We start from the raw sequence: 13,719 nt of genomic DNA, 5'->3' as shown, positions 1-13,719 counted from the left end.
CAGTGTCCCACGGAGACCTCCAGCAGAAGGTCTAGTCCACATTAAAGGTGTGGCTGCCACACCTAGACCTAAGCCATTCTTAACTTGAGACTTCCTCTGTCCCGGGCTGGTCGTGAAGTCAGCAATCTGCAAGCCTCTGTGTCCTGGGATTAAAGGCAGGCACCATCTTGCCTGGGTCTAAGCTTTGCATAGCCACTATGCCTCAAGATTAAGTGTGTGTGTCATCTCATCTCAAGATCTGGATCAAAAGTCTGGGTCTTCTAGCCTCAAGATCTGGATTACAGGTATGCCTTCCTTTTCTGGATTGTAGTTCAGTCCAGATATAGTCAAGTTGATAACAAGGAAGTAAACATCACAGTCCACCTGTGACATCTCCTCTCTTCCAGTCTTGAGGGAGCCAGAACACTTATTCCAGAAAGATTACCATATTACTGTCTTAGTCAGGGTTTCTATTGCTGATAAAACACACTGCCAAGGCTACAGGGGGAGGAAAGTTGTTTTATCTTATACTTCTTAGTAACTTTGTTGCTGAGGGAAGTCAGGGCAGGAATTGGGCAAAGGTCAAGGAGGAGTGTTGCTTCCTGGTTTGATCAGCCTTTCTTTTTGTTATTTTGTCTTTTTGTCACTCACCCCCCCCCCCCCCAGCTGATTACCAAACCCAGGGCCTTGCACTTGCTAGTCTAGAGCTCTACCACTGAGTAAATCCCCAAACTCCAGAAGCCTGCTTTCTTATATCATCCACAATCACTTATCTGGGGGGTGGCACCTCCCACAATGGGCTAGGCACTTTCATATCATTAAGAAAATGCCCCACAGATGGGCGGTGGTGACGCACGTCTGTAATCCCAGCACTCTGGGAGACAGAATGAGGCGGATTTCTGAGTTTGAGGCCAGCCTGGTCTACAGAGTGAATTCCAGGACAGCCAGGGCTATACAGAGAAATCCTGTCTCAAAAAAAACCAAAAAGAAAAAAAGAAGAAAGAAAATGCCCCACAGGCTTGCCCTCAGGCCAATGTGGTGGGGGCGTTTTCTCAACTGAGGTTCCCTCTTCCCACATGATTCTAGCTTACCTCAAGTTGATGAAAACTAAATAGGACACTTTATTTCTCATTAGACAGGCTCTCACCATGCAACCTGAGTGGTTTCAAACTCACAAAGTTCTACGTATCTCTGCCTCCTGACTGAGGAGATTAAAGGTGTGCCACAATATTCAGCTACTTTATTATCTAAGTGTGTGTGAGAAGGTGTGTGTGCACGTCCATGCACACATTTGTGAGTGGGTGGCTGCAGAGACCAGAAGAGGGCGTAGGATCTGCTGGAGCTGGGTCATAGGCAATTGTGAGCTGGGATGTGGGTGCTAGGAATCGAACTCTGGTCCTCTGCATGAGCAGCAAGTGCTCTTAACTGCAGACCCATTTCTCCCGCCCCATACTCAGAGACCCGTCTTCTGCCTCTCATGCACTAAGGGCTTGCCAAGTGACTACTCTCTGGAGAACTAAATGCAAACTAGTCCCGACTTGTGCCCAAGGGAAGGTTCCTTCCTGCCCTCCCTCCCTGTTTTAGCGCTGCTCCAGCAGGTGGTGCAGAGGTCCAGGAGATGAACCTGACAGAAGTGCTACACAGCAAAAGGATCCTAGTCCCCAGAAACAGAGCATCAAACATCCCTTGTTTTGACCCAGATTCCAGAAAGTGACAAGGACACAAACAACCTGACTTTCACTAGGTCAGGAAGAGCCTCCATAATCCATCAGGTCAGCAGTGTGGTAGATACAATTGTCTCCTTTTCTAAACAGGTGGCTGTGCCATCTTCCTGCTGTGAGGAAACAATGTACACCAGCTGTAAATATTCGTAAGGGTGGACTGTTTGCGCCCACAGCACAGTTTCCCCAGGAAACATTGTTGCTGAATGCTGGCCAGTTCACTACTGCTGAATAAAGCTTTTAAGTCCTCACTAGACACAAGAGTTCAGCTGCACGGGTCCTGAGGGATCCGTTCAATGTTTGAGTAACAGGGCGCGTAAGGTGATAGATCGTAGACTGTAGGGTGTGAGGGGCTCCAAATTTAATTCTGATTCAGTAGTTTCAGAATGTCTGATATTGGGTCACTGAGCCTAAATCCTTGAAGCTGACACACTCTCCTCAGGGAAACACTTTCAGGATACGGGATGCTGACGGCCAAGTGCAGGATGCTCACTGGTCCAGGTATCAGTTGCAGCTTCACTGTAAAGTCAGATTTTCCTCTGGGAATGAAGGAACCCAGGGAGATGCTTTCAGATATCTCAAGTTTAAGCGTTCGGTACGAAGTTCAGCGACCTCATCTGCAGCAACTGAGGTCGTACAGTGGGGCTCCCCTGATTTACCTCCGTACTACTGAATGGGAATTCCCCATAAGAACCCTCGCCCTGCTCAGCACTCAGTCTCTTGTCTGAATCAGTAGAGATGGGAGATGGTTATGAAAGGATAGAAAATAATACAGCCTAACTCTAATGACCCCAAGAAATCAGGAGTTTAAAATGCTATCTCGCTTTGTTAGAAACTAGGTAAAAAGTCACATTCCAGAGCCCGCCCTTTGTTTAGACCTAGCAGAAAGGCTTTGAATAGGTGATCCTGGCCCCATAAGGTAACTGGAAATGGGCTAAGCTTATCTTGCTTCTGTAAACTTACACCATTACCCCTATCCAGGAGTTCACACAGCTGTAGACATTATAGGAAACTAATTGGTCCACGGAGCACAGGCTCCGATAATTTAAACTGATTGGCCTAAAAACTATGGAGCGGTACAAATCAATTGGCTCGCATTTCTCGGCTCTCCATGCTAAGAAATGATTGGTTTGTAATTCGAGGGCTTTGTTGTAAGCTTATAAAAGGTGTTGCAATTCCGCACGTGGTCCTCAGTCCTCTACCCCTGTGTGGTGTATGGCTGTGAAACCCAGAATTCTGGAATAAAGAAATCCTCATGCTATTGCATCGAGACCATTTCTCGAGAGTGATTTGGGTGTCGCTTTCCGGGGTGTGGGGTGCTGGGGCACCCTCAGTTTTTGTGGGTCTTACAGTTATTTCTTCTGCAGGTGTAACTCAGAAGTGATTTTGTTCACCATTTTCAGACAGGGTTTCACATTAGACTCCAGGCTGGCATTGACCTCACGGCACTTTTTCTGCCCCAGCTTCCTGATCCTCTACTGTCATAATATTCCCTTCTGGCCACTCCTTGGGCTGTGTGCTCTCAGGCTGGCTTCTACATCTCTGCCATTATCCTTTACCACAAGATGCTCCAAGCCCATCTTTGCTGCCTAAATCCCAGGGCTGCTACTTTAAGAATTTAATGTGGAGACAGAAGGTGGGTATAAGTCTTGTGTTATGAGTTCTGGCCATCACCTTTTAATATAAGGTGACAGGTAACCAGACACTATCCAATACGCATATATGTGCGTGTTCCACACAGCAAGTCACACACCAATGAACAACAGCGTCTGTACTCCCCAAGAAAGCCAGACTGTGGCAGTTCCTCCAGAGGCTCACTGTCATGTTTATTAATAGTAGCTACAACTGAACTGGTGCTTCCATGGGGACTGTTGGGACAAATTCTAGGGGAAAGCAACAGAAGGGGACACCAGTGATGGCCAGCTAGGGTCTTAAGATGGGATACAGAGCACAGTGACGGGTCACCATGGTGCTGTCACGGCACAAGGAGCTACTGGATGCTCTCATTTCTTTCCTGAATATTCCCTGAGTCCATGATGGGCAGTACCTCCCAGACTTGGAGCTTTGGGACTCTGGCTACTTCCTGGAGGTGAAGTCACACTGACCACATCTGAGACACCCTCCCACCCCAAGTCATGGCTAGTCAGTTGTCCCCAATAAGTCTCAGGACTGAACACCTCCAACTGCCTGACACAGTTGACAGCTGGAGGCAATGTGTCCATTCTTGCCTGTTTGCCTGTGACCTGAGAAAGAGATAGAAAAGAAGCTTCCACTTTCCCAAGAAAGCCGGAAGAGGGGGGGGGGGGAGGGCAGATTGTTTCTTGGCGGGAACAGTACTCCGAGGAAAATGAGACTCCTCAGTTCTTCAGTTGAGACACCTCATACAGATATGCAGCCAGCATCTTGGTTCCTTCTATGTAGTTGAGCCTGACAGAGAGAAGCAAGAAAACTAGCAAACAAACAAGTAAACACCAGCCCAGCTCTCCCCTGCTGGCTGGTCAGCATCCCGGTGGGTGGTACTCCGTCCTCCTGATTTCTTTCTAGGGAGCACCCCTGTTCCAGATTGCAGCCTGGCCTGGTTTTATAATTCAGCCTGGTGGGCCTCAAGTTGAGGCTCAGTGTGACACCTCCTCTCCCCACCCCTCACTACAATACCCAGTGCAGGCCCTGCTCTCTCCGAGCACCCTGGGAGCAGACGGCCATTATCTCTGAAGCTTAGCTTTTGACCCAGGGCCCGGTAACCAGGTCTCTGTGGCTCCTCATACTGGGCCTCTTCTTCCTGTTTTCCTCTGCAGCTACAGAGCTGTATCTTCCTGCACTGCCTGCAGCCTGCTTGCCGGGGTTCTGCCACACAGTACATCAGAGGCTCTCTCCACCCTGCAGGCTAGAGGAACCCCAGAGTATCTGCCTGTCATAGGCAAAGAAGGCTTGAGCAGCTAGTGACGACAGTGTAAGGTTTCAAAGAGAAGTGCTAGGCTTTTGTGGGTGCTACAGGAAGAATGTGGTGAAGAAAGAATATTAGATGAACCCCATTTCCAAACTGCGACTACCAAGGCCTCATGCCTGCCTCTCATCAGTTCTTACTACAAACCCTCATGGGACGGAAGAGAAGTGGTCCCAGACCCACCGCGTGCTGGGGATGCAACCCCACCTCGGGACCCGGCTCACCTGTTGAGCTTTTCATTCTGTGAGTGGGCACCATCATCTGCTGACCCCACCGGCAACAGCATGACATTTTTGCCTGTGGCCTCCTGAAAGGTCAAGGTCACAGGAATACTGCCACCTTCCCTGGTCAAGTCAGGCTCAACACCAAACACTGGAGAGACAGAGAAATGGTGAGTTTTGGGCCCTGGATACCAGAGAGCCACCTCTTAGCAACACTTAGTCCAGACACTCTTACGGAACCAGGCCCTGATTTCACCCCACACTTCAGCCCCGCAGACAGCATCACATGCACAGCATGCTACAACAGAGTCCTCAGACACTCCCATCTCCAAAGGGTAGCCAACCTGTCTTCAGGGCTCTCCTTCCCGCCTGGTAATGAGGATGGTTGAAGTCAGACACCCAGGGCTTCCCACCGTGGCCCATGTACACCTTGAACTTGTTGGGGCTCTGCAGTTCTGCAAACTTTTTTGACAAGTAGCTTGAAACCTAAACCGTAAGCAGAAGAGACAAGTGGTGGTTCAGATCTGGCATTTGACCTAATGGAAGGAGTCTACAGGGTGTCTAGAGGCTGACGGTGAGTTGGGCACTATGAGCCTACACAGCATCTAAGAGTCTAGACACCCTTGGCACAGGCATACCAGATTATGACAATTAGTGAAAACCATGCTGTCTGACCTGACTTATTCAACAGACAGGACATTCGTACCCTAAAATACATGTATTACCCTATGTAGACACTTAGGATGGTGAATTCTCCCCGGCAAGCTGACTAGGTATAGGGATCACCTAGGAAATATACATCTGGATGCCTGACTTCTAGGTAAGTTAACTGAGGAGTGAAGACCCAGCCTGAACATGGACACCCTCGAGATAAAAGACACTCTCCTCTGGAGAAGAGGCATCAGGGTACTCTTCCCAGAAGCCTCTGAGGCACTGGCTAGGATTTTCAGCTGACATGTGGCCACACATGAGTATTTGCTTTATGTCTTTGGGGTGAGGTCAGGTCATGTTTTGGTAGTCTGAGGTACAACGCGTGCTCATATGGTCTGTCTCTGACAAGCTGCTCTACTGCTTATTACAGCGAATGCTGAGGGAAAGGCTCGGGAGGAGGCTCCACCCAGGTGACTGTTCTTACTGTTTAAGAACATCACACAGAGCTCAGTGCCACGTGTACCCCACAGCCCACGTGTACCCCACTCATGCCCTGTAAGCCCACGTACTTGCTCGCTAACGACTTCCGGTATCATGTCTGGCACAAGCCTGATGGAGAATTTGCCGACCACTTTCCTGGGGATCACAGTCTTGGCCCCTGAACCGGAGAAGGCCCCTTCGATTCCGTGGAGGGAGAGGGACGGGTACCGCCATCTGTGCATCAGGATGTCTTTCTGCGGAAGACAGCCCGGGAGAGGGATGTCTACACAGGACGCGAGAGGACACGGGGCCCCGCCCAGTGGGCTGGTCAGAGCCCACCCAGTGCCCTGGGACTACTGTCACATGCTCCAGAGGGCTGTGCAGCCTTAACAGGTGATGGTGAGTGCTGGGGTTGCGGGGACAGACGGCATGCTGTAAGGCTCCAGTCCCCAACAGGTTAAGGCGTCTCTCCTCTGTTCGCACTTGTCACACTAAGCAGCAACTCTCACAGGACTCTGAGCAGGCCTGACTTCTCCCCTTCAGCCCTTGCCAAGCCAATGGAGCAACTGTTTATTGTTATTTATTCCTTTGACTCTGAGAAAGTTGAGGAACTCAGGAGCCCAGCCTGGCCTGCTCCTCTCAAGCCTTGTCTCTGGAGCCTACAAGAGGCTGGTGCAGGACTCTGTTAATGTTGGCTACACAGAGGTGATGAACTGACATCCACCCTCCTGAGGCTGGAAATAAACCAAGATGAAGTTTTTCTCCTAATAGTTAAGTAATGACAAATAGCTTCTGCCTCTGTACTTGGCTTAATCTCTGGGCCTGGTGAGGACGCCTGGTCTGTAAACCTAAACAAAGCAAATACCACGTGTGGTGGGAGGGGAGGGACTGAGGGGCTGCTCCCTCAGCTCATTTCCCCTGACACCAAAAAACTGAACTCTGGCAACTTGACCACACCCTGCTTCCAATCTCTCTTGAGTGAAGGCTCCCTAGGATGAACCTCTGACCCTGGATGTCTTTCAGACGCTGCCTGTCACCTGAGCCCCGGTGGCCTCCACGGGGTATGGGGCAGGGCAAGTGGCACCTTGCAGCTGTGGAGAAGGGTCTCGGCCCCCACGTCCTTGGCGAACTCTTCCATATCGAAGTCAATGTGGTCATAGAGCTCATGCTCCTCATCCGTCACAGGCGCCACCGCGTCGTTGATGCCAGGGATGAGGATTTTCCCCTTCTTGTCTATCAGACAGCCTGAGGGAAGTGGCAGGGGGCGGAACGGTTGGCTGGGGCGGTGTTCTGAGTTGTCCTGACTCTAGGAACTCAGACACCACATCACATACCCTGGCCATGTGAACAGCAGGAGACCAGGGGCACCTGAGTCCCTGACGCTAGTCCGTCAGTTTAGTAGCCCCAAGGAGGTGAGCAGGACCACTAATCACTCATTTTCAGAGAGACTGAGGGGCAGGTGGAGTTAGCTCCCTGCCGTATGCCAAGGTGTGCACCTGAAAACCCACACTAGACAGCATTTCTTTATGGTGCACATTGCATAAGAAACAAGGTTCACTAAAGCTGACAGGGAACCTATGAGTGGGACAGAGTCTTTGACTACAGATGCCAGGTCACTTCACCTGTGGGAGCCCGGGAGGAGGGTGAGAGAAAGGAAGTCACAAACCATGTGGAGGCCAGAGCTCCCCTCAGCTTTATGCTAGAAGGACGCAGGAAGGAAGCTGAGCCTCTTACTCTCCAGGGGCTGACCAGTTATGGCCCGTTGAAACAGATCAAAGGAGATGTCCTCTGAGAGATGTAAGATACCATGTCCAGATAAAAAGAAAGTGTGCAGGGGTCTTAAGGGACAGGCTGAGCAGGACCCAGGGCTATCACACTGGATACAGGAGAGAGAACAGGTCTATACATGGTAATGAGGGATGGGATAGACGCAGGAGGGACAGGAAGTGGGCAGAGACAGAAATGAAACATGGGTCCCTTTAAATAAAGCAACACTTGGAGGAAGGGCGTTAACTAGAAAGGCGGCTGAGCAGGCCCCTGAGGGATGCTGGTTCACACTAGGCACGTGCACAGACAGTTTAGAAAAAGTTCCCTGCCCACTTCCCTAAGTGACAAAATGCTGACCCAAAGAGCGCCAACCCTAAGCTCACCCATCAGTGAAATGAGATCCGTCATGGCCTCGTGCACTGAGCCACCGTATACCCCAGAATGGAGGTCTTTGTCACTGCATTCCACCTGGGCAGAAACAAAGGTCACTTTACTTGATGGCTTAGTGAGAGCTTATTTTAATTATATGACATTGCACTGAATAAAGGACACCTGTAAGACTGATAGGTCTCCAGTCGAAATCTGCTCCCTTAAGCAGCTAAGCAGGACACTTTCCAATTAGAAGATTCAGACACCAGAGATTTCTGAGGTGCAGACCACATGTGCACAAGGATGCTGGCTGCAGGTGCACAGGGAAGGCTGGCTGCAGGTGCACAGAGAAGGCTGGCTGCAGGTGCATAGGGGATGCTGGCTGCAGGTGCACAGGGGATACTGGCTGCAGGTGTACAGAGAAGGCTGGCTGCAGGTGCACAGGGAAGGCTGGCTGCAGGTGCACAGGGGATGCTGGCTGCAGGTGCACAGGGAAGGCTGGCTGCAGGTACACAGGGAAGGCTGGCTGCAGGTGCACAGGGAAGGCTGGCTGCAGGTGCACAGGGGATACTGGCTGCAGGTGCACAGGGGATACTGGTTGCAGGTGCACAGAGAAGGCTGGCTGCAGGTGCACAGGGAAGGCTGGCTGCAGGTGCACAGGGAAGGCTGGCTGCAGGTACACAGGGAAGGCTGGCTGCAGGTGCACAGGGAAGGCTGGCTGCAGGTGCACAGGGAAGGCTGGCTGCAGGTACACAGGGAAGGCTGGCTGCAGGTGCACAGGGAAGGCTGGCTGCAGGTGTACAGGGGATACTGGCTGCAGGTGCACAGGGAAGGCTGGCTGCAGGTGTACAGGGGATGCTGGCCCCAGAAGTATGGTGCAGAACAGTCTCTCTAACACTGAAAAGGGGCAGAATCCTGCCTGGCATAGCCATATCCATTGGAAATGGTAAAAGTCACAAATCCAGCACAGCTGTCTGACACAGTTCCCGTGAAGCTGAGCTGAAGGCTACGATCTCTGTCACCCTGCCCCTCACTTTTATCTCTGTCATCCTGCCCCTCACTTTTAGGTTTTGGTCTCTGTGTGTTGCATTCTTGGAGCCTTCCTGCATTGTGATCTGAGTCTTTTTAGGAAAGCCCTAAGCTTACTCCCCATGCAGCTTTTAGGGAGATAACTTTATCTTGCCACACTTGGAAATCTCCTTATACCACAGAGATAAAGATCAGGAATTTCTAAATGAGACCAGGACTCCAGGAATCTTCTTGGGGTATCTGTCCCTAGGCAAACAGTATAACTGGAGCAGGGTAAACAGAGATAACTGACAAACTTACTACAGGAGAATTAGTAAAAGATTAAGGCTTCTTTTTATAATATGCTGGAGCTCTCTGAAAATGTAGTTTAAAGACAGGGTCATACAGGGTACATACAGGGTCCTATAAGTGTAGGACTCAGTACATAAGACAGATTGACTAAAGGAACCTTTTCCTACTTTATAGCATACATGATAAAAGAATACAAGTAAAAGGAGCTAGGTGTGAATATTTGCTATTCATAAAAAGACCGGTTCAGATATATTGTTTGTCTGGAGTGCTTTAAAACTACGAAAGCAGCTGTCACAGAATAATGTGTTTGCTTTGACAGAGACATTCTTCGGATTCTTTGAATTAGGAGGGCTAATAATAAAAATAAAATCTGCTCTGTTTGTACTTTCTAATCGTGACTGAACTTGTAACCCTGGACATGAAAAATCAAATATATTTGCAGGTACAAAATGCTGTAAACTGTACTTCTTGGATAATCATTAGTCCACCTTTGTTGTGTGAAACCGGTATAAATAAAGAGGTAACCTGATTGCTAGTCAGTCAGAGCTGCAAGATTCCCTGACCGGCTCACCTGACTCACCCCTCTCAGGCCGCCCTCTCAGTGGCCGGGGCTGACCCCATCACCTGTCCCTTCACACCCTTCAGACCCTGCACAAGCTTACTCAGACGACAGCACCAAGCCTGGAGTGTGACACCATCAACCCAAGGATCTGGCCCAGATCCATTTGAGAACTGACTAGTCTTAAAACCAGGCAAGACACGTAGCCAGTGTGTGCCGCTTGGACCAGCATCTGTAACGGGAATGCCATGCTCCTCAGTCAGTACAGCACTGGCACAGCTCCGCTCTATCAGGTGATGAAGACGTCTGGCAGGACCCGCCCATCATCCCAGTGGGAGAAGATCTCCAATAGCAGGGGGCAGATCCACCTCACTCATCTGGTCGAGGGTCTCCATTCTCTCGAGACAACTAACTCAGCAACGGGATTAAGTCTTACCGGCTGACGTGTGGACATTTCTAACTTTTACAGGAAGGTTGTTAAGGCTTATTTGACCATCTCAGAAATGCTAGCATTCACTGTCATCTTAACTGCTCTGATACAATATTAATATTATTAAGATAATACTGTCTTAATTTAAAAACTGCCATGAGATTTGACTTCAGATCTCAGCAGTCCAGGCCTGGGGTATTAGGATGGATTATGGAGCACAGGTAGTGCCCCGGGCTCCGGCTCCTCCTTCATGCATGATTAGCTTCTTGGTATTTGCCCGGGTCAGGGTATGGAAGAACAATGAAGCTTAGGGTTAGAAGGACAAGAAGTTTGTGGGACTCAGGTCATACATACCTCGATGAAGAAGTAACAGATGCCTCTGAGGCCGTACGTGATGCACGGCTTATTCTTCCCCAACCAGTAATTGTCCGAAATGCACACATAGTCCACATCTTTGAAGAACTTGTCTTTCTGGGCAAAAATGAGCTCATCCAGGCCTTCAGAGCCGGATTCCTCCATGCCTTCCAGGCAGAAGCGCAGGTTGACAGGGATCTCCTGTGACAGGGCAAGCGGAGACAGTCGGTTTCCTTTTCTTACAGAAGTGACACATAGCAGACTGTTTGGAAATTTAGTTTCAAATATGAGATCTTCTCCCACTGGCCCCTGGGAGTCCAGGGTCAGAAAGAAAAGCCCTACGCCATGCCTAGGCAAGTCACTTGCAGAGCGAGCCAATGAGTGTAGGGGAAGCCATTAGACAGGAAAAGGGCAGTGAATCTTAGACTGGAGAGCACGGATCTCTCTCCCAGAGGAGCAGAGTTCCACTCCCTGTACTGACAGGGCTGCTCACAGCTGTCTGTAACTCAACCTCAGACTTCCACGTGCATACACACCCCTGTGCAAATGCATGTGTGCACACGGAACACTTGCAAACACACACACACACACACACACACACACACACGAAAAAATATCACACACACAGGGAAAAATGTTAAGGAGAGAATTTTTTTCCTGAATAGTCATTGAGACCTCACTGCTGCTAAGGCTGAGACCTTTCCTGCACTAGGAAGGCCTCCCACACTGATAGCACCCCTCTGCTCACAGAAGCCAAGCTGTCCTAAGGTGCCTGAAGGGAATCGCATCACAGTGCTGGAATCAGGGTCGAGTTCTCGGGGAAGTGTTCCAATAGTTCGTCTAGCTCCTTGGGATGAAGCAGGTAGCCTCCCCACAGAAGGGACAGGGGCTGGATGCGAGCAGGCCACCCGTGAGCGGCCACACAGGACAGATCCACCGGCTCCAAACATCCCATGCCCAGCAGGGCCCAGCTCACAGCTGCTGAGGGCAATGTTCCCTGAACTCGCATCTTCTGATCTCTTCTGTCCCAAGTGACAATTTCCCTGGAAGCCCCATAAACAGAGCAACTACAAACCAAACTGCTCAGGGCTCTGCCCCGTGCTCCTTCCGACCGTCCGTCCGTGGCCTCCCGACACTGTGGGAAGCCCTGCAGTCGGTGAGGCCGCCTGGTTTCTGTGCCCAGCTCTAAAGCCAGCTGTCAGACAGGCCAAGTGTTTTTTGTTTTTATTTGTTTGTTTGTTTTTAAAAAATCTGTTCTCTCCCATGCAAACAGTCTCCCAAACAGAGAAAGCCTAAGTCCCATTCCAGATCTAATGACCTAGACTTTGACAAAAATAATTATTCTTATTTTATCATGCTGTGAAACAAAATCCATCTGCAAAAACTGCCCAGACAGCGTGATTGCAATCAGGTTGAAGATAAAAAAAAAAAAAAAAAAAAACCTAGGTAGGGAGCGGTACTAGGGGGAATTTGAGGACTAGGCTTCCAGAAATGCCTCTTTCCGCCGATATTCTATATTTTACCACTTTTAAACTTTGAGGAAAGAAACTCAAAATAATCCAATATTTATTTTTTTTTAGGAGAATATAAACTACATAGGGAAAAGAATTTCCCTAATATCACAAAGTTTGCAACTTCCTGTCAAGGGACCATACTCATCGATACAGTCAAAGGTTGAAAATCCCTGTTAGTCAGGGTTGGAAGTACAGGCATGTAATCCTAGCACTTGAAGGTAGAGCAGGAAGATTGTCAAGAGTTCAAAGTCAGCCTGCATTATAAAACAGGAGTGTGTCAAACAAACAAACACACCTAAGCTTCACTTTTGGGAGTTGGGTGTGGTGGTACACACCTATAATCTCAGCACTGGGGAAACAGAGGCAGGTGGATCTCTGTGATTTACAGACCAGCCAGGGACACAGAGTGAGACACTATCTCAAAATGAACCAGCCAACAAGTAATTAATAATAATAATAAACCCAACAAAATAAAATAAACCACAAAAGCCCCTAAAATATCTAAAATAAAATAAATTCACATTTGGGGATAGAGATACAGCTCAATGGTGGAGCAGTTTCCCAGCATGCATGAGGATCTGGGTTTGACCTCAGCACAAAAGGAAAGGAGAAAAACCAAGACCACATGCTAAGTGTGGGCAAGGGTCCTGCTGGGTGTCAATGTGACAGCTTGACCTTTGCGCATCTGTAAGACAACTGTTTAATGATTTCTAGAGCTGTAATCTTCGATCTTCGTCCCCTGCGCTGGCTGAGGTGGGGGCTTGCTTTCTGCCCTCTGGTGATCTTTATACTCCTATTCACAAGACCTGAAGGGCGGGCAGATTCTGATATGGGGCTGTACCTGGCCAGTCTTCTGATAAGCTTCCAGGGCGTTCATCCACCCGGCCACCGGGCCCTTATCGTCCGTGGAGCCTCTCCCATACAACTTGCCTAGAATAGCAATCAGCACATTCCGTTAGAGACAACAAATCAAAAGTCCTTTTTGCAAGTGGTCATTTGATAAAGCCTAGGCACAGCCACACACAGCTGTCCAGAGCAACAGAGCTTTAACTTTAACAGCCCGAATCTCCATCCAACCCCATGCCAAAATTCATAGAGAATTTCTTGAAATCAAAAGGCAATCATGTGGGTCCCTCCTGTTATCTTTCCCCTTCGTAGCAATGTCTAGGACCAGGATTCACAGAGAATCAGGGCTGAGATTCACCATGCAATTTCAGGAAGTGCATTTCACAGGATAGCCCCCTACAGGAAGTGCATTTCACAGGCTAGCCCCTACAGGAAGTATATTTCACAGGATAGCCCCTATAGGTAGCTATACCTTTAAGACCTGCATTCCCTCCCCAGCTATGGGCAAGCATGTGAAAGCACAGGCCATCTCTACAGAAGCACCGCAAACTGTACTCCCATCCC

The 13,719-nt window shown here is 49.4% G+C and overlaps 1 protein-coding gene and 1 long non-coding RNA gene across 6 annotated transcripts in view; one reads left to right on the top strand and one right to left on the bottom strand.

The window, feature by feature from the left end:
• Positions 1 to 3,505: 3,505 nt before the first annotated feature.
• Positions 3,506 to 13,719, bottom strand: part of Cndp2 (carnosine dipeptidase 2) — an 18,046-nt gene continuing 7,832 nt past the window's right edge. For both annotated transcript variants that reach the window (XM_052155605.1, XM_052155606.1), the window contains exons 5-12: positions 13,151 to 13,239; positions 10,796 to 10,996; positions 8,147 to 8,231; positions 7,081 to 7,241; positions 6,086 to 6,250; positions 5,210 to 5,351; positions 4,869 to 5,016; positions 3,506 to 4,127 (exon numbers count right to left, since the gene is read on the bottom strand). In XM_052155605.1, coding sequence (XP_052011565.1) covers positions 4,058 to 4,127; positions 4,869 to 5,016; positions 5,210 to 5,351; positions 6,086 to 6,250; positions 7,081 to 7,241; positions 8,147 to 8,231; positions 10,796 to 10,996; positions 13,151 to 13,239 — 1,061 coding nt within the window. In that variant the 3' untranslated portion in view covers positions 3,506 to 4,057. The remainder of the gene's footprint in view (positions 4,128 to 4,868; positions 5,017 to 5,209; positions 5,352 to 6,085; positions 6,251 to 7,080; positions 7,242 to 8,146; positions 8,232 to 10,795; positions 10,997 to 13,150; positions 13,240 to 13,719) is intronic.
• LOC127663845 (uncharacterized) lies at positions 8,204 to 8,895 on the top strand. 4 transcript variants are annotated; one of them, XR_007973039.1, is made up of 3 exons: positions 8,204 to 8,472; positions 8,569 to 8,712; positions 8,761 to 8,895. It is a non-coding gene; the product is annotated as an uncharacterized LOC127663845 (long non-coding RNA). The 4 variants fall into 4 exon arrangements; XR_007973037.1 differs by having other exon boundaries at positions 8,204 to 8,496; XR_007973040.1 differs by having other exon boundaries at positions 8,204 to 8,520; positions 8,593 to 8,712.

This window comes from Apodemus sylvaticus, chromosome 13 (genome assembly GCF_947179515.1).
Source record: "Apodemus sylvaticus chromosome 13, mApoSyl1.1, whole genome shotgun sequence".
Taxonomy (NCBI): Eukaryota; Metazoa; Chordata; class Mammalia; order Rodentia; family Muridae; genus Apodemus; species Apodemus sylvaticus.
This window is presented reverse-complemented; position numbering and strand designations above follow the sequence as displayed.